This window comes from Cannabis sativa, chromosome 2 (assembly GCF_029168945.1).
Source record: "Cannabis sativa cultivar Pink pepper isolate KNU-18-1 chromosome 2, ASM2916894v1, whole genome shotgun sequence".
NCBI classification, from domain to species: Eukaryota; Viridiplantae; Streptophyta; class Magnoliopsida; order Rosales; family Cannabaceae; genus Cannabis; species Cannabis sativa.
In genome coordinates, this window is record NC_083602.1 from 91893995 (window position 1) to 91920994 (window position 27000).

Genomic DNA, 27000 nt, shown 5'->3' on the forward strand with positions numbered 1-27000 from the left:
AATGGAATTGCTATTCCTACAAGGGGTTCAAGTCTTTGGTTTCCTTATTGTGGTTGGAAAACCCATTCTTTTTTTTTATGTAAATATGTATTTTTATGTATTGAATAAAGATACAATAATATGTGTAACTTTAGGCAAAGAATTGAGCAGACTTTGATACGAACAGTGAGCACTAATTACTTAGGGAAATCCACAATAGTAGTTTGTGCCTTTGAAAATGAATGATCCATAAAGCATTTTTGGATAGTAAATACTAATATGATAAAATTAAAACCTGTTTTTTTATTTTCAAACTGAAGAAAATAGATTGGATAGTATTTGAATTCCATGTATTTATCTTTCTGTAGAGGTCTCTTGTTATTCATTAATGGAATGTCAGTGAAAATAGTCCCATATTAGTTACAAACTAAGAGAAGATTTTAAATACAACTATAAAATGAGAGTTTCTATGATTATTTATTCTTATCAATTTAATATTCGATATAAATATACTTAGAATTTGAAGGTTAATTGAGTGAAAGAAGGTGACATTCTTGAAAAGATGACGAAATGGATTTGAAAATGATTTGAAAATGGAAATGAATTTCGGAGTATGTGAATGTTTGTATTATTCTACTTATAGATTATATCAATTGACATTAATAAGCTATTTTGGAAGGTTAGTGTATTATTGTAAATTAAACTACCTCCTTATAGTGGTCTACTCCGATTCAAACGAACTCAATTTTAACATAGAAAAATTAAAATTGAACCCCAAATCAAAACTGAATTCCAAGAAAACAATGAATAAAAAAAACCCAAACCCTCTTCAAGCGCCAGAGTTTGAAGGTTAGGGATACTCAAAGGGTTGGGTTTTGAGTTTCAAGGGTTAGAGGACTTTGGGTTCACAGGATCAAGGATCGGGGATAGGGATGAATTTAATTTTTTGTTGATAATTTATTTTTTTAGTTGGCTTATATAATCATTATCTTGGGAAAATAAATAACACAAAAATTAAAAGACATAATGTGAGATTTTTCTAAATTAGGGAGGATCATGAAACACAAATTTGCAAATTTACTTTTGTGTAATCAAGTTAGCATGCATATGAGAATTTTCAATGGTTTACATTTGCTTTAATTATTGGATAATTATTTAATTTAAATTTTAATTAAAAGTAATTAATAAGGTATTAATAACTTAATACTAATTTGATCATATTTTATTACTAGTATATTTTGTTTTCTTATAAAATATTAATTAACAATAATTTGATGTCAAAATTAAATTTAATTATAATTATAATTATAATTAGTTTTTACTGTTAGTTATTAAGGGAATTATTTCATATACTGTTTTTTTTATTTCCGATTTGAGTTTCTAAAGTGGTTGCAACGCTAGTTGCAATAGAAGTTTCTATACGATTTTTTGTTGCGATTTAGATTGCAACGCTAGTTGTAATAAAGGTTTTTATATAAAATTCTGTAAAAATACAAAAAAAAAAAATTAAAAAATTAAAAGTGTAAAAATAAAAAAGATTCTAGTTATTATATAATATTTTTTTATAAGGTTAATTATAATTAATTTAATTCTAAAAATATATAATTTTTAATAGTAACTTATTTTCAACCTCTTATACAATATCATGAAAAATATTTTCACTACGTCACACTCAATCTAGCTTGAACATTTGATTTGTACTCTGACCAATATCTAAACTCGAACCCTGACTTGACTTAGATCGGAACACAGACCTCGATTTCGATCTCGACCTCGAACGCGGCTCCCGAACGCGATCTTAAACCTTGACCTCGACCTCAACTCTAACACACATCTCAACCCTGAATTTGACCCTAGATCCTAACCTTAACCTCGACCCCGATTCTGACTTAGACCTAGATCCCGGGTCCCCAAACTCCACTCTAGACCTCAATTCTAATTCCGAGCCAAACTCAAACCCTGGCCTCGACCTCATCCCTAAATCCTGACCTTGACCCCAACTCTGACTTAAACCTAAAATTTGTCCCCCGAACCCCACTCTAGACCTAAACTCCAATTCCAACCTCGACCCGAACCCGAACCCGAACCCCAACTTCCTAAACCAAGATAGAAATATAGCCAAACACTCAACAAGTGCTTTACTTTTCCTTTTTAGTTAAAATTTTCATTTGTTTTTTAATTAAGAAATATATAAATATATTCTCATCTCACATGGCGGCTTCTGCGACTTAGACGAGAGAGGAAGAGGAATAATCTCACTCCGTCTTCAACCTTTGCTTCTTCTTCTTCTTCAGATACTCAAACTTCTAATCCAATCTAATCGAAGGTATTTTCTTCTTTTTTAATTCGAATTGGGGATCTGTTCTGTTCAATTTCAATTTGTTGCAAAGATTTGATTTTTGGTCACAGGAGAAGCGAAGAACGATGTTGAGATTTCATGTTGGCGGCAAAGTCGTTGAAAGAATTGATCTTTTGAGGAAGAAGCATTGGCCATGGCGTTTCGATGTTTGGCCTTTTGCTCTTCTCTATGCTATTTGGCTCACTACCATTCTTCCAAGTATAGACATTGTCGACGCTTCCATAGTTTTCGGTGCAATTGCAACTCTTCACATTTTGGTTTTTCTCTTCACTGTTTGGTCTGTTGACTTTAAATGCTTCGTCCAATATGCTCAGGTATGTAAAAACACTATCTTTATCTATATAGGTAAATATATATCTCTATATATATGTTCATGGAGAACCAAACCTGGTTTTTTAAAATTCAAAACCAAACCAGACCAATCAAATGCTCAAACTAAACTAAATTAATCAACCTCAGAACGAATTGGTTTGGTTGGAAACTATAGTTTGTAATTCGTAGATGTTTCTATTTCCTTTAGGTAATTGTTCATAAATAATGTATAAAAGATTAGGGGATTTGGTTTGGTTTAATTACGAACAAGAATTATAAAACCGTGACCGAACCACAGAATTATAAACGGTGCTTTTGATTATAGTATTTACCGGAAATGCCAAATAATCCAAATGCTGCTCTCAGTTGCAGCTTTTTACTAACATGTAGTTGATGTATATTTTGGATTGACCATACTGTTGACACCGGATTCATTTGGTCCGGTCTCAAATGGTTTGGTCTGGATTGGTTGGGATTTTGAATCACGGATTGTGAATTATATGAACATTGATTAATGAATTTCAGGTTAATGATATTCACCATGCGGATTCATGCAAAGTAACTCCGGCTAAATTCTCTGGTCCTAAGGAAGTTGTGTCACTAAATTTCCGTGAACAAGTAAGTCAACTAATTCAATTCTTGTTTGTTTGTTTTGTCTAATGAACAAGTTAAATATTTTTTAATCTTAATTTGTATTTACATTGTTTGTGTTTGGTTCAGCTCGGTGAAGAGATTTACTTTGATTTTAGAAAGCAACGTTTCATTTACTCAAAAGAAAATCAGAACTTTAGCAAGCTTCCTTACCCTACAAAGGAAAGTTTTGGATATTATCTGAAAAACACTGGCCATGGAACTGAATCTAAAATCGTTGTTGCCACTGATAAGTGGGGAAGGAATGTGTAGGTTACTACTGCCTTTTTTGACTTTGTTTCATCATTTTCGGGTCTTTGATTTCAAATGTTCTTGCTTGATAATTTGATTTCATTTTGCTTAGGTTTGAGTATCCACAGCCCACGTTTCAGAAATTGATGAAGGAGCACTGTATGGAGCCCTTCTTTGTATTTCAGGTTCTCTCTTCAACTCCAACTCCCCACCCTATCTCTGCTCTCATTTGGGGTATTCACTCTTCGTTTGGTACTTTTTCGTAATGTAGGTGTTCTGTGTTGGCCTCTGGTGTTTGGATGAATATTGGTATTACAGTTTGTTCACCCTATTCATGTTGTTTATGTTTGAGTCAACAATGGCGAAAAGTAGGTTGAAGACGCTAACTGAGCTTAGACGTGTTAGAGTAGACAACCAGACTCTAATGGTGCATCGTTGTGGGAAGTATGTTATCACACAACATTTGTACACAGATTCAGTATAGAAAACTTGCTATTAATGTTGTTGATCTTTTCAGGTGGGTGAAGCTCTCTGGGACAGATCTTTTGCCCGGGGATGTCGTCTCTGTTGGACGCTCTTCTGGTCAGAATGGAGAAGATAAGTCTGTACCAGCCGATATGCTTATCTTAGCTGGAAGTGCTATTGTCAATGAGGCCATTCTCACAGGAGAGTCTACTCCCCAATGGAAGGTAATTCTTCTGTTTGTTACTAGTGCTGGACCTTAAACCTTAAAGTTTTAAGACAAAACAAATAATCGTTCTGCACATAGGCTTACTGGTACTAGGGAAGAACAATTTTAACGTATAACATGTTTTAATGAATGAAGTTGTATGTAGCATGATGTATACACACTGGCGTGCACTTGTATAAATGTTGAAATAAAATACATATCCTTTGCCGTCTCATTTTCTTGTGAGTGGAGCCTAGCTTACATGGTTTCTGTCATTGTTAGAGTTGAGATTGTTATGTTCTCTCTGATAGCTGTAGCATACTGAGTGATGGTTCATTTAGAAATTGGGAAAGCTGGAGTCTTTAATTTGGATGCTTCGTGTTCAGGTTTCGGTTATGGGTAGAGGAGCTGATGAGAAGTTATCTGTTAAGAGAGATAAAAACCATGTTTTGTTTGGTGGAACGAAAATTCTTCAGCATACTCCAGACAAGGTAACTCAGACTTGAAGAAATTCATGTATTTTGTATTCTGAATATTCTCGTGCTCACCTGCTTTGTTTATCTGTTTAAACAAAACTGGAATCAGAGCTTCCCTTTGAAGACCCCTGATGGTGGTTGTGTGGCTGTCGTTCTAAGAACTGGTTTTGAAACAAGTCAAGGAAAACTGATGCGAACAATTTTATTTTCTACCGAGAGGGTAATTTGTATTGATATTTCATCATCCATGCTTATTTAAATCAACAGCGGTTGATTCCTCTTGTTCTTTTCTGATTGGTTTTTTCCTTCGTACTTCTTGACTTTCAGGTTACTGCTAATAGTTGGGAAAGTGGGTTGTTTATCCTATTTTTAGTTGTATTCGCTATTATAGCTGCTGGTTATGTTCTAAAAAAGGTGAATAACTGAAAACATTGCATACCTAATCGATATTTCTTTGGCTTTGGATTTAGCTGTTTCTTGATCAAAATGAGTTAATGATGTAGGGGCTAGAGGATCCTACTAGAAGCAAGTACAAGCTTTTCCTAAGCTGTTCACTCATTATTACTTCTGTGATCCCTCCTGAGCTGCCAATGGAATTATCCATAGCTGTTAATACATCTCTGATTGCATTAGCACGACGTGGAATATATTGTACCGAACCTTTTCGCATTCCATTTGCTGGAAAGGTATGTTTAGACAACTTTAGGGACTGTCTTTTGATTTACCATATTCATTTGATTTTCTAATTTCTTTTGGTTCATACTTTTATTCCTCTTCCTAATTTGTATGCACTCAATTATAAGGCACACTTTCTGTTCTGCTAGATAGAGAGACATTTTGAACTGTTTGTTTTGGCTCCTCCAGGTTGATATTTGCTGTTTCGACAAAACTGGAACACTTACATCAGATGACATGGTATACTTGTGTTATGAAACAATCTATTGTATTTATGTTCTAAGTGCTCTTGTTTTATTATGCTTATCTCTTCTTTTCTTGTTCCTTCACAGGAATTCTGTGGAGTTGTTGGATTAAATAGTTCTATGGAATTAGAATCTGATGCAACTAAATTACCGCCTCGCACTGTGGAGATAATGGCTTCTTGTCATGCATTAGTTTTCGTCGATAACAAGTTGGTATGCTTAAAATTTCGTAGACTCGTGTTAAAAGACTAGCTTCTCTACTTATACTTGTTGTAAAGCATAACATTGTTCTTGATTATATTTACTCGGAGTTAGCAAACCTTTGGTATTTATTACCCCTTTGTTTAATTATTACAGAATTTTTGCGTTTACAACAATGTTTTGTGTTCTGCATAACATATCAATATGTTGCTTTAATGCTTTTCTTGTCTGCAGGTTGGTGATCCTCTTGAAAAGGCTGCACTTAAGGGAATAGATTGGACCTATAAATCTGACGAGAAAGCCATGCCAAAGAGGTAAAACTTTTGAATCTTTCTCATTCAGATAATGAATAGTATTTCTTAGCTTGATCTTGTATAGAAGTTTGTGATTGATCCTTTTGTATAATTTAGATAATAATTTATTTGTTGAATAAAAAATTTGTTATTAACTGCAGAGGAAGTGGTCATTCTGTTCAAATTGTCCAGAGACACCATTTTGCTTCCTACTTGAAAAGAATGGCAGTTGTTGTTCGCATGGAGGAGGAATTTTTGGCATTTGTGAAGGTATGTGTATGGATCTTTCTGAGGCAATATGTTTGTTAAAGAGAATGATGAGAGTTACAAAATTCATATCTTGACAGTCACCGAGGCTAGCTCACTGGTTAGGTGGTTCCTTTTGAAGTCTCAACGCAGTTGAATGGGAAAACAAGTGTCATTTTTCAGATGTTGACCTGATTTGTCATAGTGGATCAATAAATGCCTTTTTTCTAATTTATTCTTTACAGGGTGCCCCCGAAACTATTCAAGATAGGCTTACGGAAGTCCCTCCATTTTACGTGGAAACATACAAAAAGTATACTCGGCAAGGATCCCGTGTTCTAGCTCTTGCTTTCAAATCCCTTCCAGACATGACAGTGAGAGTTCTCTGACATTTTACCGAAAGCATTGAAAATATAGTAACCCTTTTCAATTTATCTGTTTAAGCCATTGCATTGTTTTCATGTTTAACTATGTTAAGCACCTCACACTGGAAGATAAGGCAGATTCTGAAGTAGATTAAAATAGCTGCCACAGTTGCCCTTTATATTTTGCTAAATATTTCTCGGCTTTACAAAGCTTAGTAATATGTCTGTACTCTTATTCATTTATCTGTCAATCATGTGAAGGTCAGTGAAGCTAGAAGCTTGGATAGGGAAATAGTGGAGAGCGGTCTTACGTTTGCTGGTTTTGCGGTATTTCTTTTGTCCTATTCTTACTTTTCCTTCTGTTTATTGACAAGATGGTTAAGTATTTATGGATAAAACAAGTATTAGTGACACAGTCAAATGATTTTCTAGTGTTTTTGAATTACTGATTCCCTATTTTTATCGCTATATTTTTGCATTTGACAGGTTTTTAATTGTCCAATTAGAGCAGATTCAGCCACTGTATTGTCTGAATTGAAAGGCTCATCACATGACTTGGTAAGTATCTTTTCTTATGCACTCACACAGATATGCTGAAATATATTCGATTGTATCTAGAACATATGTCGTAACCCAAATATTGAGAGAGTAACATTTGCATCAGGTGTCTGATTTAATAAATTATTACAATAAATGTTTTGCTGATATCAGTAAGCATTGGGAAGATTTTGTTTACACACTAAACCAAGATTTTTCAGCCCGTGGCCATCTGAGCTATGTTGCAGTTATTGAGTTGTGTCACTCTGTTCTTGATATGAATTTAATTAATCATAGGTGATGATTACTGGTGACCAAGCCTTAACAGCATGCCATGTTGCTAGCCAAGTTCATATTGTATCGAAACCAGCACTGATTCTCAGTCGAAGAGTGAATGGCGAAGGATATGAGTGGATATCTCCAGATGAGGTGGAGAGGATGCCGTTTAGGTAAAATACTGTTTTGTTTTGGTTGTTGCCATTGCCATTTTTATTACCATGCTGAAATTCGCTTTTAGATTTATAAATAAGAACAGTTACACCCTCTTCGCCACTCTTTTACTGTTTTATACATCAGAGTTTCTCCCTGAGGTCCCCAAAAGCATCCATATTTCTCCCCCAATTGTTTATTTATTTGAGTGTTTGGTCCTCCTATTGTAAAGCCTCGTTCGGCTTAGCTTCTATAAGCTATTTTTTTCGCTTTTAGCATTAAAAAAGTCCTTCCACGAGTGTTTGGATAAAAAATAAAATGTTTCTTTTGGGAGAAGCTAAGATTTGTAGCTTAAGAACTTTTAAGAGCAGTTTTTAAAATTAAAACAATTTGTATAATTCACGATTTACTTACAAAAGATCTTTTTTAAATGATATTCAAACACTTCAAAAATACTTAATAGTTATCCAAACGGTAAAAATGAGTTAAAACTTCTACTTATCTTATACTTCTAGCTATAAGAAAAATAAAAACTTGGCCAAACGAGGCCTTTATTGTACAATATATTCCAAATGGTTGTGTAGCTAAATTCATAGTTTCCTTCCCCACCTAATACCTTTGGTTGGTAACTCTAATACCACAATAAATGTTTCCATATTCTCCTATACTCTGTCCATCTATTAGGATGGATCAGAGAAATATACATTGCTATGAAAATCTTGGATTGATTTCATTGTTTGGACAATTTGTATCAGTGACAAAGAGGTTGAAGCTTTATCAGAGACTCATGATCTCTGTATTGGTGGTGACTGCATGGAAATGTTGCAACAGACTGGTGCTGTAACACGAGTCATTCCGTTTGTGAAGGTTTGTAAATGCTGTTTGTTTTGTTAAGCGATAGCTAACTAACACCGACATGGGGTTCATTTTCGACATTGCTTGTTGTGTGTTTCTCAGGTATTTGCAAGAGTTGCTCCTGAGCAGAAAGAACTCATCATGACCACATTTAAAACTGTGGGCCGTATAACTTTGATGTGTGGGGATGGCACCAATGATGTTGGAGCTCTGAAGCAGGTAATGATTGCTTACGGATTAAACCTTTAAAGTTCGATATATGAATTCATTTGCAATTGTGCTGTATTTAACTTCTCTGCTATTTCAAACAAAATATAATTTGCAATACATTTTCCAGGCGCATGTAGGAGTTGCGTTGTTGAATGCAGTTCCTCCAACTCAAACTGAAAAGCCATCTTCAGAAACATCCAAAGACGAAAGCATAAAGGTTGCCAAAGTAAAGAAATCAAAACTTGCTTCTGAAGCAGAAGGTTCTTCAAAATCTAAAGTTGCTACAAACAACTCTATGAGTAACCGCCACACAACAGCATTAGAGAGACAGCAAAAGCTGAAGAAAATGATGGAAGAACTGAATGATGATTCAGATGGCCGTGCCCCCATTGTCAAGCTTGGCGATGCTTCCATGGCTTCGCCATTTACAGCTAAGCATGCATCGGTTTGCCCAACTACAGACATTATTCGACAAGGTCGTAGTACTCTAGTAACAACCCTCCAGATGTTCAAAATTCTTGGCCTTAATTGCCTCGCTACAGCGTACGTATTGAGTGTGATGTATTTGGACGGTGTGAAGCTCGGGGATGTCCAGGCTACGATCAGTGGTGTATTTACAGCAGCCTTTTTTCTGTTCATCTCACATGCCCGACCGCTCCCAACCCTTTCAGCAGATCGACCACATCCTAATATCTTTTGCTTTTATGTGTTCCTCTCTCTGTTAGGACAGTTTGCTATACACCTATGTTTCTTGATATCTTCTGTTCAAGAGGCAGAGAAACACATGCCCGAAGAATGCATTGAACCAGACTCGAACTTCCATCCAAACCTAGTGAACACAGTTTCCTACATGGTGAACATGATGCTTCAGGTTGCTACCTTTGCTGTCAACTACATGGGGCATCCCTTTAACCAGAGTGTATCGGAAAACAAGCCATTCTTGTATGCGCTCTTGTCTGCTGTTGGATTCTTTGTTGTTATCACTTCTGATCTGTTTAGAGGCTTGAATGATAGCTTGAAGTTGGTGCCTTTGCCTGAAGGGTTGAGAAATAAGCTATTGGGATGGGCTTTGCTCATGTTCTTAACTTGTTACTCATGGGAGAGATTTTTGCGATGGGCGTTCCCTGGTAAAATCCCGGAATGGAAGAAGCGACAACGACATGCTGAAGCTAAATTAGAAAAGAAGAAACATGTTTGATCAAATGAATTTTCGAGGTGAAGAAAGCATGATAAGCTTAATACGATTATGTAGCATAAACGGTGGCACAAGAGCGAGAGTAGCGGAGAGGCGAGGGTATAATATCTCACTGGATTTTTGCATTTCTAAAGCATGGAACTGAGGAATTCCTTTCCTTTTTTTGTAGGGGAAATTTGCTACATTTTAGTTTGAAAATATTATGACACTACTAATTACACCCTAGAATTCACAGCTACAAATTATTTTGCTATTATTTGGAAAATGCTCTTTTTGTTAGCTCTTGACTATTGAGTCAATGAAGTGTATCTAATTCCTTTTGTCAAGGATAGTTAAGTTACTATATTCATGTTGAGTAATTTATTTTTCAATAGTTAAAAATATTGGTATTTTAAATAATTAAATTTGTAAAGTGTACCAAATTTCTTTATTAAAGGGAAATTACCCCACACTATGGTGTCTCTAAAAGGCAGCAATAGCATGATTACTAAGTATAATATGAGCATTGTCATTAGGCACTCACCGCTACGAAGTGGCATCTTACAAATATCTAGTGATATTTTACTTGATATTACTAAAATTATTAGGGGTGAGTAATAATCGGTTTGGTTGGTTATAATTTAAAAATTGTCTGACTATTATATAAATGTAAAAAAAGTGGTTCATATTAATTCATAGTTTGTTCGGTTTTTTAAACTTAAACAAGTTCTTAAATTTTCTATAATTATTTGGATACTAAAAAAATTAGAATATTTGTATCAAATATCATACGATTTAAAAACTAAGAATTTCTTAATAAAATGTAAAAATATATATTTTTTAAATTTACTTAAATATATATTGAATTGAACCAATAACAATATTACACTTCACAATGGCATTTCTCTTTCACTAACCATTAACCAACCATAACTGTCAGTTTGAAACACTTTTACTCAACAACACCAAATACATACATGGAAAAAGTTCAGCTTCAGCTCCAAGATTTGGGGGTTATCATAAATTTAAAAGAGGACATGACAAACACAACAATCAATCAAATTTCATTGCATTGCACTAAACCAGCATAACACCCTACCTAGAGATGGAAATTTATACCGTGGGGATGGGTAATCGCGGGGACCCACCCCTAATGGGGTGGGGATTCCCCATCTTAGTGGTTAATGGGGCGGTGGTGGGGGACAATTTCAATACCCGAAGCGGGGATGGGACGGGGGCGGGGATAATACTATCCGCACCATATCCGACCCCGATATAGATATATATAATTTTTTTTGTTTTTTTTTTCAAACTTTGACACATATTTAGTTTTTATTTTCTATTAGGTTATGCTTTTTTTAAGTAGGTTTATTTTTTATCTTCTATGAATTATGAATCCATAATAAATATTTGTGAGAATATTAGTTTAACTTATTTTAAATTAATTTGTTTTTTCATTTTACCTTAATGGATACCCGATGGGTTCCCCATAACCGATGGGTATTCCCCTACCCCGAATCCGTTGGTTATTAGACGGGGATGGGGCAGGGATGGGGGTATAAATAGGTAACGGGGATGGGGGCGGGGATTGCATTCCCCGTACATTAACCGACCAATTTCCATCTCTAACCCTACCTGTCTGTCTAACTTGTTTACAAATAATACCATGGTTTCAAACAAAAATAACAAATCATTAGTTCATCATATTCAATCATTGGGTGTCCTAAACTAAACTCAATACAAAGGTACAAATAACCAACAATGTTTAACTATAAAACACGAAATTTGGGCCGAACGGTAACCACACCAGGCTTCAATTCTTCATAATGATACCTACAAAAGATGAACATAAAATCAATCCATTTATCATCACCAAACATCAAAACAACAATGATATAAAGTAGAGTTATTGAATACCCATTTTCATTGAGGAATCCTGTGACTGCAGCTGGTAGAGAAGCTTGTCCTCCTCTGCTATGATTACCAACACCTGTTATGACATGTAAAGATGATGGTCTCTGTCCTCTTAAGGATGCTTTCTCCATTGATTCAAGTGAAGAAGAGCTTACAGTTCTCCTTCTGTTTGTAGAAAAAGAACTGTTATTGGACAAGAGCTGAGTTTCGATTCGATGAAGGCGCTGCTTCAAGGCTTGAACAGCTTCAGTTGCATGAAGACCATGTAAGTCAAGATTCCACACATTGTTTTGGCTGTTTCTTAAGCTTAAGATATCATTGGCTGCCTTGGCATTTAGTGCTTCAGCAGCTAACCGCTGTTGTTGTGCTTTATGGGAATGTTGGTGAGCTGAACTGTGATTCCCTTTAAGAAATGCATTTGTTGCTGCCTTTGAATGTTGTGATGCTGATCTACTCAAACCAAACCAAACCCAATTCATATATTTTCTCACTCTTTCAATTTCAATACACATAAAAAGAAACATACATATAATTTTAGACTTATTAAGATTTTTTTCCCTAAACTTTGGCATTTACTAAGTCGTGCTCCCTCCCTGTTAAAAAAATTTCCAAACTATTGAAACAGTAAGATTTAAAAAATTTCGTCCAATTCCTCCAATTTTACTAACAATCTCAGTACTAAACTATGGTACATAAGTTAATTGAACGAAAATTCTTTAATCTAACAATCTCATTAGTTTTAGAAAACTTTTAACTACCTAAAAAGTTTAGAAAACACAATTTAATACTATATCAAAGTTAAGAGTAAAATCCTAGTTAGCCAATAATTTATAAAGGTAGAATACAAACAAAAATGACATACATACACACACCTCATAGCTCTCAAGGCCTCCTTTCGATGCTTCAAGTAAACACCACCATCACCATCTTCATCATAGTCATAACCTTCCCATTCAGGCTCAATAGGCACATAGCCAAATGCAGTTTCAATGACAGGAATTGGTGGATTCTTATTACCCTCACTAGAACAAGTTTCCTCTTCCAACATTGGGTTTCTGTTTCGGTACTTATTAGTTTCATGGTCATAGGTTGTTGATAATGAAGGGGAATTCATGGCTTGTAACAAAGTAGAGGCTTTATGAAAATCATGGTCAACAGCTACCATAACATCTTGAATCAAGGTATGATCAGCCCATGAGTATAGCTGTTTAAGCTTATGAACATCACCCCCATCAGAACCAGAACTAGTGTTATTAATGGAGGAAGAAGAAGAAGAAGAAGAAGAAGAAGGTAAGGAGGGAAAAGGGTCATGGTTGAGAGGTAAAAGACCTTGCTTTTGTCGTTGATGGCGGTCAAAGGCTGCCCATCCACGAGATTTTCCATTCCCATCTCCACCCAACGACATCTCCAGATTTTTGCCGCTGAAATTGGAGAAAATTGAGAGAAAGATCCAAACTTTAGGAACACAACACCCACCAATTGTAATTACACGTAAATATATATTATAATAATATCTAAAGTGGTATTTTTAAATTCGTTTTTTATATATTTTATTTGCATTTTTATTTTACAAATACATAAATTTAATTTTTAAAAGAGTAATTTGCGGCATAAATACCAAAGTTTATCTTCCAGTTGCAATTTAATACCTAAGTTAAAATTTTGGCGGCATAAATACCTTCCGTTACACTGGACATTCCTATAGCATTCTCACGTTATCTTGCACACTGGACACCAAATGGCATGACACGTCATTTAAAATAATGCCACGTCATTTAAAATAATGTCACTTCATCTTATTAAATAGCCACCTAATATTAATCAAGTAAAAATTAAATTTGCTTTACAAAAAATATTTACATAAAAATTAATTTAATAAATTTATAATAAAATCTGAAATAAAACAATTAATACAAAATCAAAAACAATTAATAAGTAATTTTAGATAAAAATAGGTTTTTTTCTTAAATTATAAAAATATATTTTTATTATAATATAAAAAAAATAAAATAAACTGAAAAACAAACAAAAAAAAAAAAAGAAAAGAAAAGCAAACAACATCACAGTTAATTGGTTTTACTATTCTTTTCAAAAAAAAAAATTGGTTTTACTAAAACATATATTTTTATAAATAAAAAACTCAACCGTGAAAGTAATAAATTACACTGTATTAATATTTTCTTTTTGACTAATTAGAATTTTTATCACCTAAATTTTGACACATGATAAATTATGCTTTTAATTTATTTTTTTGATTGTTAAACATTCTTAACATTGTTAAATTTTAAAAAATTTGTCTAATTTTATTTAATTTTGATAATTCAATAATTAGTTATGTACTAAATAATACTTTTCAAATTTTAATATCTAACCAATTATAACTTTCATTTTATTATGTTAAATCCTTTTTATTAAAATTAAACAAAAATATATAAATTCAACAAACTCATCAGTTCACAAAATTTTTAAAAGGCTTTTAGAATTTGATTTGGTACATCTTAATTATTCTTTTTTCAAATTTGTGATGTGTTAGGTTGAAAATTTCTATATATAAAAGTTTGACTTTGTGAATTGACCCAAATGCCTAATTTTAATTTTGATGACCAAAATCCCTAAAAATTGGATCTTTTTTCCCCCAATTGTGAATTTTGGGAAAGAAGATTATGGAAGCAGCAAAGAGATTTTTGGAGAAAGAGAACAAAATCGAAATAGACTCACTTCCTCCAATATTCATCGAGCCATTAGTGAGTCATGGCCTAAAACTCGAGCTTGTTGAGCCAGGTCGTCTTCTCTGCTCTTTCATAGTCCCAAATCGTCTTCTGGTGAGTTCTTTTCCTTTTCTTTTTTTGGGTTTTTTTATAACAAATCAAATAAAGTGAATTCAATTGTTTGGTGGGTATAAGAACGCCGGAAACTTCATGCACGGCGGTGCAACGGCGGCGCTGGTGGATGTGATTGGTTCAGGTGTGATGTTGACAAGTGGGGTTAGCATGACTGGTGTTTCTATTGAGATTAATGTTTCATATTTGGATGCTGCTTATGTTGGGGTTAGTACTTAGTATCAAATGCTTTCATTGAGTTTTGTTTTTTGCTTTTGTTAATGTTAATGATTATGAATGAAATCATTGCATTTGAATTAGTGAAATGATAAGAGCTACTCTAAGGTGTGGAGCATTGTTATTGGACAATAATAGTAATGTCTAGTGTAGAAGAAGCTTATTAGTAATTTGAAAAAGGTATGAAAATCTAGTAATTGTGTAGCTATTGTGCAATATGAAACGAGAAAATAGAACTTTTATTCAATTGAAGAGTGCATTTGGAGATTTGTCATGTTTCCAAGAGGACTATATTCTATCATTAGTGCTTTCATTGAGAGATGAACTTAAGTCAGTGCCAAACTCTAAATGCACTCTTTAAGACAGTGTCAATCTTCAATTGAACCAAAGTTTTTATAGGCCTTCACACCATTTTTAAATTACTAATAAGTCCCTACACTATTTCAAGGTGTAACACACGGTGTCATCATTATATCGATAATTCGATAGCATCAATAGCAGTATAACACTTAGGAAGGTCATAGACACCATTGATACTTTTTAAAATTAATTATATCAATAATATCAGATCTACACATTTTGATGAGCATTGATATTGGAAAATTTCTAGCACCTTGCAATTAGCGATATTTTTAAAAGTTTTTTTTTTTAAAATTTTTACAAAGTACTCTAAAAGTTATATAATTAATTTATATGACACTTAATACTTAGTTGCACTAAGTTTGTTTTTGCTTTCTGCTTTTAGTATTTTATGAAGTTCTTTTTGAGAAAGCTACTACATTAAAGCTTTTTAGAGTTAAAACTTAAAATCCACTCGTTACCCAACTAGTGGAAGTGATTTTGGAGTTTCAGAAGCCCAAAACCAGTTTTTATAAGTTTAGTCAACCAGAAGTTTAAAAAATACTACCACTCGTTATACGACATGTCATGTTAGTATAGTGATAAGTAGCTTAAGGTGTTTAATATCAATGACTCTTTTAATTATGATATTATTTGATTTGATTTTGATTTTAATTTTGTTTTAGGAGGAGATTGAGGTTGAAGCCAAGACTTTGAGGATGGGAAAAGCAATTGGTGTTGTGAGTGTTGAGTTTAGAAAGAAGAAAAGTGGTAAAATTGTTGCTCAAGGTCGTCATACTAAGTACTTTGGTATTTCAAGTAGATTATGAAGAAAAAATTGAGTTCATTTTCTTATGTTAATGTATGGATTTAGTTTACAATAAAGGAATGATCTTTTTCTTGTTATTATAAAACATCAAAAGGAAATAGAGTCTAGACTAGTATAATATACCAAATGAAACATCAATATTTTACCTAAAATAAATGAACTTATTAAAATTGTGTATTTATTTAAAAATTAAATTTAGTGATATAGATTGAATATTGGGAAATTTATAAAAATACTGTAATTTGAGTTAACTTTTACAAAAATACTGTCACACAGAAAAGTTTTCAAAAATACTGTGTTTTTATAAAACACTAGTAAAACACAAAGCAGAATAACTCAAAACAACAGTAGAACAACTACAAAACATCAGTTAAACACCAGTGAAAACTTAACACAGTATACTGCAGTATGAAGCTTATAAAAAAACACAGTAAAAAAGTAAAAAATACCGTCTGGCAGTATTTTTGTAAAAAATTAACAAAAGTTAGTATACCATGTAAATTTCCCTTGAATATTTCTACTTAAAAGTTACAAAAAAAAAAAATTAATTAATTTTCTCAACTATGTTTAAAAGAAGCAATTCATAAATAACTCATGAAGTATAAAAGAAAAATAATATTAAAAAAATTACAAATTTTAAAGTATTAATAGTTGATATAGAGGCACAATTTAAACAAGTTTTTTTTTCTCCATGTGTTTTTTGGGTTCTCTAAATGACAGTGTTGAGTGTTTTTTTCTCAGTTGTTTTATTTGAGATGAATGTAGATAAGGATAGTGAAATTGAGCAATTTAGTGGGCCGAGTCGGGGCCTGTCGTGGGACATCCAGTTCGCTATTTGTTGCTATAATTTTAAACACTACGCAAGTATACGCAATCAAGTAGTAAATCTCACACATGTGAGGTCGATCCCACAGGGAATTGGATTAAGTACCACTAAATTATACTTATGATTCTATTCGGTAAATCGAAAGCAATTATGATTTAAAAACAGTAAAATATGAAAGAAATTCAGAAAACTTAATAACACAATTTAAAGTTGAGCAAGATGAGACAATAGGGAGGAGAATCCTGTTGTTGTTTACCCAAGTCGTTAATGCTTAATTACTATCCTATTCTTGGAGTGAATGACAGATTATGAAATAACCTAGCTCCTTTCAGATCTTCTAGATTCTAAATCACATGTTATCTAATTAATTCCTTAATTAAACTAACATGAAATCAGCATTAAGCAATAATCTACTCGTCACATAAGTCATGCAAATACTTTCGTTTCACATAGAACATTGATTATCTTAATTTTAGCATTCTCAATTCTCACTTTTCAGATTTTGAATTGAGATCATAGAGCATGCACAAGGTGATCAATCTTAAACATGAAATTAAGAACAAACTAAGATAATTTCACACACAAGAATTGAGGAATGGTAATTAAACATTAACTAGGCAAAACATTAAACAACAATCATCATCCTCCCTAAATGGGAAATTTAGTTCAGAAATAAATCCATAACCATTCCTATAGCAATATTCAACATAAATAAATTAAAGAGGAATAAAGAAAAAAAACTGTTGGTGGAATGACTCTGGATCTTCACTTTGATTTCCTCTACTCTTCCTGCCACTTTCTGCTGTGTTTTAGGGTTCCAAATCGCTTCCCCTGACTTCCAATCGCAGTTTTCTATTTATAACTAATTTTTAGGGTTCGTCGGACAAAAATACCCCTGACCGTACGGACGCTCGCCGCGGCCAAACGTGGTCTCGCCGCGGCCAAAAGTGCATCAAATAACTACGTTTCGCCGTACTTTCTAGCCGCTGGCCATGGAAATCTGCCGCAAGTGAGATGGAATTTTCAGCTTCGACATCTTTTAGTAAAATGGGCATAACTTTCTCATACAAACTCCAAATGGGCTGATTCAAGATGCGTTGGAAAGATAAGAAAGAGATCTAAAACTTTTATGTTTTGACGTTTTCCAAAATATGATCAGAACATGGTCAAATTTAGGCTTGAAGTTTCAGCTTTATTCTCTTTTAAAATTTTCTCTATTTTATAGATCACTGTTTTCTGAAATTTGTCAAATTTATACATTCCAAGTGTTGAAACCTGAAATCAAAGAAAACAAGCGTAATTCTATTCCAAAAATAATAATAAAGAAGAAAAACAACTATAAAATGCGACCCGAAACTTAGGCTAAAAATAGCCTAACAAATTCCCCCAAACTGAATCTTTACTCGCCCTCGAGTAAATCTAAAACTCAAACTGAAATTAAACAATGCAATCGATAACTAAACCTTCAATTGATTGAACTCCCACTACCACCTGTACAACTTCAAGCAAATCAATAACCAGAATTTCAACTCAATAACTCTACGAACTAACTTGGATGCATAATTCAGAAGTAAGTAATTCATACAGGCACAAAACATCGCTTTTGACATTCATATCACAACCATTCTACACTTTCCAACATTCCGCTAACCCATGTTCAATAAGTTTGGATGACATACCTCTCTCCACTAATGTTGACAATTTTTGCTCGGAATCAAAAGGTCTTTTTCGGTTATAATAGCATGGCTTAGGCAAAACGGGTAGATGAGAAGTCATTTAGGTTACATTATACCATAAGCACAATTATACCAAACAAGCACCCACACTTATCCATTTTTTTCTTTTTCATATATCCCAAAGAAGATAGTAAGAGATTGCATATTTTTTCCTATGTGCCTACCCCATTGTTCACAATTGATTCTCAAGAAGAAATTATCACATGTCATTTTTCTCTTTTGTTTTTCTTCTTTCTCTTTTTTTCAATAGAGGCACAACACATGACAACTATTTAATTTTTTTTTTAATCTCTTACTGCAAAAATTATTCCCCCACTTACAATAATTTATCCCCCCAAACTTGCTTAAAAGCTTATGGCATAATAAGGTATGTTGAGGGTGAAAGTAGTTAAAGATAATGAATTAAGCTTAGTTAAGTGGTGAAAATTTTTTTAGAATAAGCTAAGGCTCAACTTTGGGTATACTAAGGATAAAACTTTTTTAGGTAGGCTTGAAAGGCTCAATCGATCCAAAGAAAATTTTCCTAGATCATTTTCCAAACAAAAATCAACAAGAATTTCGCTTCAAGAGAGTATGTCAAACAAATTCTATTTCATGTCAAGCCAAATCATTCCACAATCCAAATAGAACACAAGTGATATGCGTCAAAAATAAATGTTTTACATCTAAATGAACAACCTTCTAATACACATCCAATTTAATTTAAAGAGTTATGACTCAAGCACACGGTTAAGATTTCAATCCATTACACAAGTGAATAACAGTAAGTCAATCAATATTCTAGCTCAGTTATCAACACATGACACTAACAAAAACAAAAACTAAACTAAAAAAAAAACGAAAACATAAACTGAAAAACTGAAAAAAAATTAAATCTCTCCCCCCCAAACTAAAGATGCACATTGTCCCCAATGTGACATTAAAGAAAAAGGAAAGGAAACTTACCTGAGTGCCACATCAATAAGCGGTTGACGCCCGTAATAAGCGTCATGCAAGACAACTTGAAAATTGTTGTTGTACTTGCCTTCAAGCTTGGCAAGTGATGAGTTTGAACTAAAATCAGCACCAACAACATAAGACTTTGGATGATGTGCTTGGGGAGATGCCTTTTGTAGCTTGTAGAGGATATAATATGGTGTATATGAAATATATGGATTCATTGGTGGTTTATCAGTCAATATCATTGATGAAGTCGAATCAATGATGTCATGTTCTTCTTCATCCTCCAATGTCACAGTTTCTACACTTTCATCTAACAACACTTCTTCTTGTTGTTCACTCTCCACTTGGCTATCCATACCCTTGCTTGTGATTTCATATTCAATGAGTTCTTCTTCACAAGGATCTTGATCTTCAATTGTAGGCTCATTATCTTCCTTGTATTCAACTAATGACCCTTCTTCATTGTAGCAATAACTCTCATAACTTTCATCATTGGAGTTATTACATTCTGAATCATGAGTCATTGAATTATCACATAAGGATCTCACCATGTCAGTTAAGCGGTTAATCTCTCCTGGAAGTGATTGTAGAAGTGATAGTAGTTGCTTCTCTTTTTCAGTTTGTTGGGATGAATTTGGGCAATAAGGTGGGTATTGGTGACTCCAACCCTGAAGTGATGGATCCCAATGCCAGTCGTAATCAAATTCTGCCATATCATTCAACAGATTTATTACGTCATAACCTCTCATTAATAGAGGCGCTCCAGTGACCTCTACTCCATAATCAACCCAGTTTCTTGTTTCATCATTAAGTCCGTTATAAAAGAGCCACGTAAAACATCCACTTGAGAAAGTGGGATAACATCTCTCTCCAAGCTCTTTAAATCTCCTCCAAGCAGAATAGAATGGTTCATTGTGTTGTTGGGCAAAATCCTCAAGATATAGCATCTGGATTTATCTTGCAGGTCAAACTCATAAGTAAAACATTAGTAAAATTAAAAGAAAAATAAAACTAGATTAGTACTAAAAAGAATAAAAATTTAAAACAACAAAATTAATACTAAAACCAAAAAGAAAAACTAAATTAGAACAAAATTTAATTTTTAATAATATTACAAAATTTAATCTAAAAGAAACAGATTAGAAATAAGCAAAAAAAATTAACCAAAGTAGAAGTTAGTATAATTTTATGTAATATCAATCTTTATACAATTCCCCGGCAACGGCGCCAAAAACTTGTTGCTATAATTTTAAACACTACGCAAGTATACGCAATCAAGTAGTAAATCTCACACAGGTGAGGTCGATCCCACAGGGAATTGGATTAAGTACCACTAAATTATACTTATGATTCTATTCGGTAAATCGAAAGCAATTATGATTTAAAAACAGTAAAATATGAAAGAAATTCAGAAAACTTAATAACACAATTTAAAGTTGAGCAAGATGAGACAATAGGGAGGAGAATCCTGTTGTTGTTTACCCAAGTCGTTAATGCTTAATTACTATCCTATTCTTGGAGTGAATGACAGATTATGAAATAACCTAGCTCCTTTCAGATCTTCTAGATTCTAAATCACATGTTATCTAATTAATTCCTTAATTAAACTAACATGAAATCAGCATTAAGCAATAATCTACTCGTCACATAAGTCATGCAAATACTTTCGTTTCACATAGAACATTGATTATCTTAATTTTAGCATTCTCAATTCTCACTTTTCAGATTTTGAATTGAGATCATAGAGCATGCACAAGGTGATCAATCTTAAACATGAAATTAAGAACAAACTAAGATAATTTCACACACAAGAATTGAGGAATGGTAATTAAACATTAACTAGGCAAAACATTAAACAACAATCATCATCCTCCCTAAATGGGAAATTTAGTTCAGAAATAAATCCATAACCATTCCTATAGCAATATTCAACATAAATAAATTAAAGAGGAATAAAGAAAAAAACTGTTGGTGGAATGACTCTGGATCTTCACTTTGATTTCCTCTACTCTTCCTGCCACTTTCTGCTGTGTTTTAGGGTTCCAAATCGCTTCCCCTGACTTCCAATCGGAGTTTTCTATTTATAACTAATTTTTAGGGTTCGTCGGACAAAAATACCCCTGACCGTACGGACGCTCGCCGCGGCCAAACGTGGTCTCGCCGCGGCCAAAAGTGCATCAAATAACTACGTTTCTGCCCAGACTTTCTAGCCGCGGCCATGGAAATCTCGCCGCGGCGAGATGGAATTTTCAGCTTCGACATCTTTTAGTAAAATGGGCATAACTTTCTCATACAAACTCCAAATGGGCTGATTCAAGATGCGTTGGAAAGATACGAAAGAGATCTAAAACTTTTATGTTTTGACGTTTTCCAAAATATGATCAGAACATAGTCAAATTTAGGCTTGAAGTTTCAGCTTTATTCTCTTTTAAAATTTTCTCTATTTTATAGATCACTGTTTTCTGAAATTTGTCCAATTTATACATTCCAAGTGTTGAAACCTGAAATCAAAGAAAACAAGCGTAATTCTATTCCAAAAATAATAATAAAGAAGAAAAACAACTATAAAATGCGACCCGAAACTTAGGCTAAAAATAGCCTAACACTATTTGGGTCTTCGTCCCGCCTTACTACTTTTTTTATTGGTTTGGGGCTGACCCGACCTACCCCGACTCAATTTTTTCTCAACACATTATGGGCGATTAGCTGTATGACAATACTGACCTTACGACATATTAAAGCTTATTCTATGAAGCTATCATTCTACCTCGAATATTTTGATTTTTATGCTTCAACAACACATCTTAATATTTTGATGCACAATGGTCTTGACTTCGTCCCCATGAAATTTCATGAATTTTGGAGATGTGTAGAGTAAGATTTTAACAGAACCCTAACGAGTGTAAGAGTAAGGAAAAAATTTGTTAAAATTTACCCTGAAAAGAAGAATATTTTTAATTTTTGAATTAGGAGGCCATTTTAACCAAATTTAACGTGAAACCAAATTCACGTCTTAGTTGTACCAATTCAATGTGACTAGTGACAAAAAATATTTCGATATGGGTCCGGGCCACATTTTACATAGGGGTAATACTATCAGAATTGTGAGATTTTTACTATTTCAATTAAAATAATTATTAGTGCATGAAAACTACTTTTTCTGTCAACATGTCCAATAGAAAAGTGATGCACAACGGTCTTGGCTACATCCCCGTAAAATTTCACAATTTTTGGAGATATGTAGGGTGAGATTTTAACAAAACACTAACGAGTGTAAGAGTAAGGAAAAAACTTTTTAAAATTAACCCTGAAAAAGAAGAATATTTTCAATTTTTAAATTAGGGGACTATTTTAACTAAATTTAACGTAAAAAAATAGGAAATTCGTAATGAATCTCTCTAATTGTTTTTTTGTTTTATTTAGCTTATCCATACTATGTGAATGAGACTTCATCTCTTTGAATATCTAGACTAGAGTTGGAGTTGTTGGAAAAGTGAAGGTTAGTTTCTGATTATTCAATGAGCATCTTGTATTTCATAAAAATTAGGGGCAATATAATCCTTACGTAAAGGCCATCCTATCCAACTTTCGGGCATTAAGATACGTTTCAGACGTGGATGATTATCATAATAGATTCCCAACATATCATAAGATTCTCTTTCTTGAAAAATCTTCATATTCACGACTTAGTAGTAAAAATTCATTGCGACTAGTGGCAAAAAATATTTCGAAATGGTTTGGGCCACATTTCACAAAGGGGTACTACTATCAGAAATGTGACATTTTCACTATTTCGATTAAAATGATTATTAGTGCATGAAAACTATTTTTTCTCTCAACGTGCCCAAAAGAAAAGTGATGCACAACGGTCTTGGCTTTGTCCCCGTGATATTTCACAATTTTTGGAGATGTGTAGTTTGAGATTTCAATAGAACACCAACAAGTGTAAGGGTAAGAAAAAAACTTGTTAAAATTTACCCTGAAAAAGAAGAATATTTTCATCTTTTGAATTAGGGGGCCATTTGAACAAAATTTAACGCGAAATTAATCTTCATATTCATGTCTTAGTAGCACGAATTCATTGTGACTAGTGGCAAAAAATATTCCAAGATGGGTTCAGGCCACATTTCACAAAGGGGTGTCACTATCAGAAATGTGACATTTTCACTATTTTTATTAAAATAATTGTTAGTGCATGCAAACTACTTTTTCTCTCAACATGTCCAATAGAAAAGTGATGCAGAACAATCTTGGCTTTGTTCCCGTAAAATTTCACGATTTTTGAGATGTATAGGGTGAGATTTTAAGAGAACACCAACGAGTATAAGAGTAAGGAAAAAACTTGTTAAAATTTATCCTGAAAAGAAGAATATTTTCAATTTTTAAATTAGGGAGTCATTTTAACCAAATTAACGCGAATCTAATCTTCATATTCACGTCTTAGTAGCACGAATTCATTGTGATTAGTGGTAAAAAAATATTCGAAGATGGATTCAGGCCATATTTCACAATGGTGTATCACTATCAGAAATGTGAAATTTTCACTATTTCGATTAAAATGATTGTGTGTGCACAAAAACTACTTTTTCTCTCAACGCGTCCAATAGAAAGTGATGATCAATGGTCTTGGCTTCGTCCCCGTGAAATTTCACGAATTTTGGAGATGTGTAGGGTGAGATTTTAACAGAACACTAACGAGTGTAAGAGTAAAGAAAAAACTTGTTAAAATTTACCATAAAAAGAAGAATGTTTTCAATTTTTGAGTTAGGGGGTCATTTAAATCAAATTTAACGCGAAACCAATCTTCATATACACATCTTTGTAGCACCAATTCAATGTGACTAGTGACAAAAAATATTCTGAGATGGGTCCGAGCCACATTTCACAAAGGGGTACCACTATCAGAAATGTGAGATTTTCACTATTTCGATTAAAATGATTGTTAGTGCATGAAAATTACTTTTTCTCTCAACGTGTCCAATTAAAAAGTGATGCACAACGGTCTTGCCTTTGTCCCTGTGAAATTTCACAATTTTTGGAGATATGTAGTGTGAGATTTTAACAGAACACTAACGAGTGTAAGAGTAAGGAAAAAACTTGTTAATATTTACCTTGAAAAAAAGAATATTTTCAATTTTTAATTAGGGGCTACTGTAATACATGTATAAATATTATATTTACTCTAAAATAATTCTATTATGATATAGTATTAATGATTGTTTATTATTATTATATTGATATTTTTTGGTATTTTAATTTTTTTTAGTGTAACTCTATTTAGTTATAACATCTCAATTAAAATATAATTTTCTAAGTATATTCTTGAATACAGGTTCTATTGTATTAAATTTTATATTTAAATATTTAGTTTTACCTATTTTTTTTTTTAGAAAATTAATTAAAAGTAAATAATAAATTAAAATTATAAATATATATATATTTATAAATATTCATAAAACTACATAATTATATTTTTTTTTTATATTTTTTATAATATTATATAAATAAAAATTGTCCATATATATATAGAGAACTTTTTTATCTTTGGAATTTGGAATCCGAAGAATTCAATGGAGGAAGCAGCCAAGAGGTATTTGGAGAAAAAGGAGAATGAGTTTGACATTGAAACAGTTCCCAGAAGATTGTTTGAGGTTTTGGTGAGTCAAGGTTACCATCTCCATCTTATTGAGCCAGGTCGTATTATATGTTCTCTCACAGTCCCAACTCGTCTCCTGGTCAGCTCACCTCAGCTTTTTTCTCTTTTTTTTTGGGGGGGTTTTTTTTTTCTTCTTTTGGGTTATGATTATGAAAGTGAATTGAATTGTGTAGAAGGGTGATAATTCCCTACACGGTGGTGCAACGGCGACTATGGTGGATTTGATTGGTTCAGCTGTGTTGTATACCCATGGAGTTCCAGCTAGTGGGGTCTCTGTGGAGATCAATATATCTTACTTGGATTCTGCTTATGCTGGTGTAAGTAAATGATTAAAGCTTTAATTTTATTTGTTAATGGTGAAATATTTGCAGATTCTTCTTCTTGTTCTTAGAGCTTAAAGCTTGAAGCTTTTGTTTGTTTAGTTATTGAGATTTTAATATAACAATGATCATTTAATTGGATTGTGATTATGCTGGTGTAAGTAAATGATTAAAGCTTTAATTTTTATAGTTAATGGTGAAATATTTGCAGATTCTTCTTCTTCTTCTTTAGAGCTTAAAGCTTGAAGCTTTTGTTTGTTTAGTTATTGGGATTTTAATATAATAATGATCATTTAATTGGATTGTGATTATGCTTGTGTAAGTAAGAGCCTTCTTAGATGATTAAAGCTTTGATTTTGTTTGTTAATGGTGAAATAATTGCAGATTTTTCTTCTTCTTCTTAGAGCTTAAAGCTTGAAGCTTTTGTTTGTTTAGTTATTGGGATTTTAATAATAATATGATTTAATTGGATTCTGATCATGCTGGTGTGATACTTTCTACTTCTTCTTTAGAGCTTAAAGCTTGAAGTTGAAGCTTTTGTTTGTTAATTATTAGAATATTAATAATAATATGATTTAATTGGATTGTGATTATGCTGGTGTGATTGTCTACTTCTTCTTAAAGATTAAAGCTTTGAAATTCTTCCTCTTCTTCTTCTTTAGAGCTTAAAGCTTGGAGTTTTTGTTTGCTATTATTAGAAAAGTAATAAATAATGATATGATTTAATTGGATTCTGCTTATGCTGGTGTGTCTACTTCTTCTTCTTCTTCTTAGAGATAAAGCTTTTGTTTGTTAATTATTAGAAGAATAATATAATAATATGATTGGATTGGATTCTACTTATGCTAGTTTGAGTGTATGTTTCTTCTTCTTAAAGATTAAAGCTTTGACATTCTTATTCTTCTTTAGAGTTTAAAGCTTGAAGCTTTTGTTTGTTAATAATTAGGAGAATAATATAATAAATATGATTGGATTGGATTCTGCATATGCTGGTGTGGGTCTCTACTTTTTCTTCTTAAAGATTAATGCTTTGACATTCTTATTCTTCTTTACAGCTTAAAGCTTGAAGCTTCTGTTTGTCAATTATTAGAAATAATAATAATTATTATTATATGATTGGATTGGATATTGTGGATATTCAGGAGGAAATTGAGGTGGAGGCCAAGACTTTGCTCCTTGGGAAAGCAATTGGTGTTGTGAGTGTGGAGCTTAGGAAGAAAAATACAGGCAAAATTATTGCTCATGGAAGGCATTCTAAGTACCTTGTTGGCTCTAGTAAAATGTGAAAATTCACCCTCATCATAATAATAATAATGATGTTATATTGTAATTATGTTATGTTAATCTTTGGGTTTAATACACTACTATTACTACAACTTCGAAGCCCACTTAATACATTGATTGATTTATTAGTAGAGAAATGTTAAAAAAGGACACACAGGTGCCTACTAATGTTCTTGTATGGTTATTTGTG

The 27000-nt window shown here is 32.9% G+C and overlaps 4 protein-coding genes across 6 annotated transcripts; 3 read left to right on the forward strand and 1 right to left on the reverse strand.

The window, feature by feature from the left end:
* The first annotated feature begins 2062 nt into the window (after positions 1-2062).
* On the forward strand, positions 2063-10310 carry LOC115721384 (probable manganese-transporting ATPase PDR2). The gene is made up of 22 exons (XM_030650669.2): positions 2063-2305; positions 2389-2652; positions 3176-3268; positions 3371-3549; positions 3645-3717; positions 3804-3976; positions 4050-4221; positions 4589-4693; positions 4788-4898; positions 5006-5092; positions 5182-5364; positions 5543-5593; positions 5686-5811; positions 6034-6113; positions 6254-6362; positions 6584-6712; positions 6965-7030; positions 7190-7261; positions 7538-7689; positions 8425-8536; positions 8627-8743; positions 8862-10310. Exons 2-22 carry the CDS (start codon positions 2404-2406, stop codon positions 9930-9932), a joined length of 3510 nt encoding a protein of 1169 aa, XP_030506529.2. The 5' UTR covers positions 2063-2305; positions 2389-2403; the 3' UTR covers positions 9933-10310.
* Positions 10311-10842: 532 nt separating this feature from the next.
* LOC115718480 (uncharacterized) lies at positions 10843-13318 on the reverse strand. 2 transcript variants are annotated; one of them, XR_009686485.1, is made up of 4 exons: positions 12695-13318; positions 11826-12272; positions 11544-11741; positions 10843-11007 (listed from the first exon to the last, which is right to left on the reverse strand). XR_009686485.1 is itself a non-coding variant. In XM_061111069.1 (3 exons), the coding sequence occupies exons 1-3, from the start codon at positions 13225-13227 to the stop codon at positions 11678-11680; spliced, it is 1044 nt and encodes a 347-aa protein (XP_060967052.1). In that variant the 5' UTR covers positions 13228-13318; the 3' UTR covers positions 10952-11677. The 2 variants fall into 2 exon arrangements, 1 of the variants encoding a protein (XP_060967052.1); XM_061111069.1 differs by having other exon boundaries at positions 10952-11741.
* A 1069-nt stretch (positions 13319-14387) lies between these two features.
* On the forward strand, positions 14388-16131 carry LOC115718509 (uncharacterized). Its single transcript, XM_030647307.2, has 3 exons — positions 14388-14644; positions 14726-14869; positions 15904-16131. The coding sequence occupies exons 1-3, from the start codon at positions 14486-14488 to the stop codon at positions 16045-16047; spliced, it is 447 nt and encodes a 148-aa protein (XP_030503167.2). The 5' UTR covers positions 14388-14485; the 3' UTR covers positions 16048-16131.
* An 8953-nt stretch (positions 16132-25084) lies between these two features.
* Positions 25085-26988, forward strand: LOC115718752 (uncharacterized). Of its 2 annotated transcripts, none has more exons than XM_030647575.2 (3): positions 25085-25285; positions 25380-25523; positions 26669-26988. In XM_030647575.2, exons 1-3 carry the CDS (start codon positions 25121-25123, stop codon positions 26810-26812), a joined length of 453 nt encoding a protein of 150 aa, XP_030503435.1. In that variant the 5' UTR covers positions 25085-25120; the 3' UTR covers positions 26813-26988. The 2 variants fall into 2 exon arrangements, with proteins under 2 accessions (XP_030503435.1, XP_060967053.1); XM_061111070.1 differs by having other exon boundaries at positions 25383-25523.
* Positions 26989-27000: the final 12 nt, after the last annotated feature.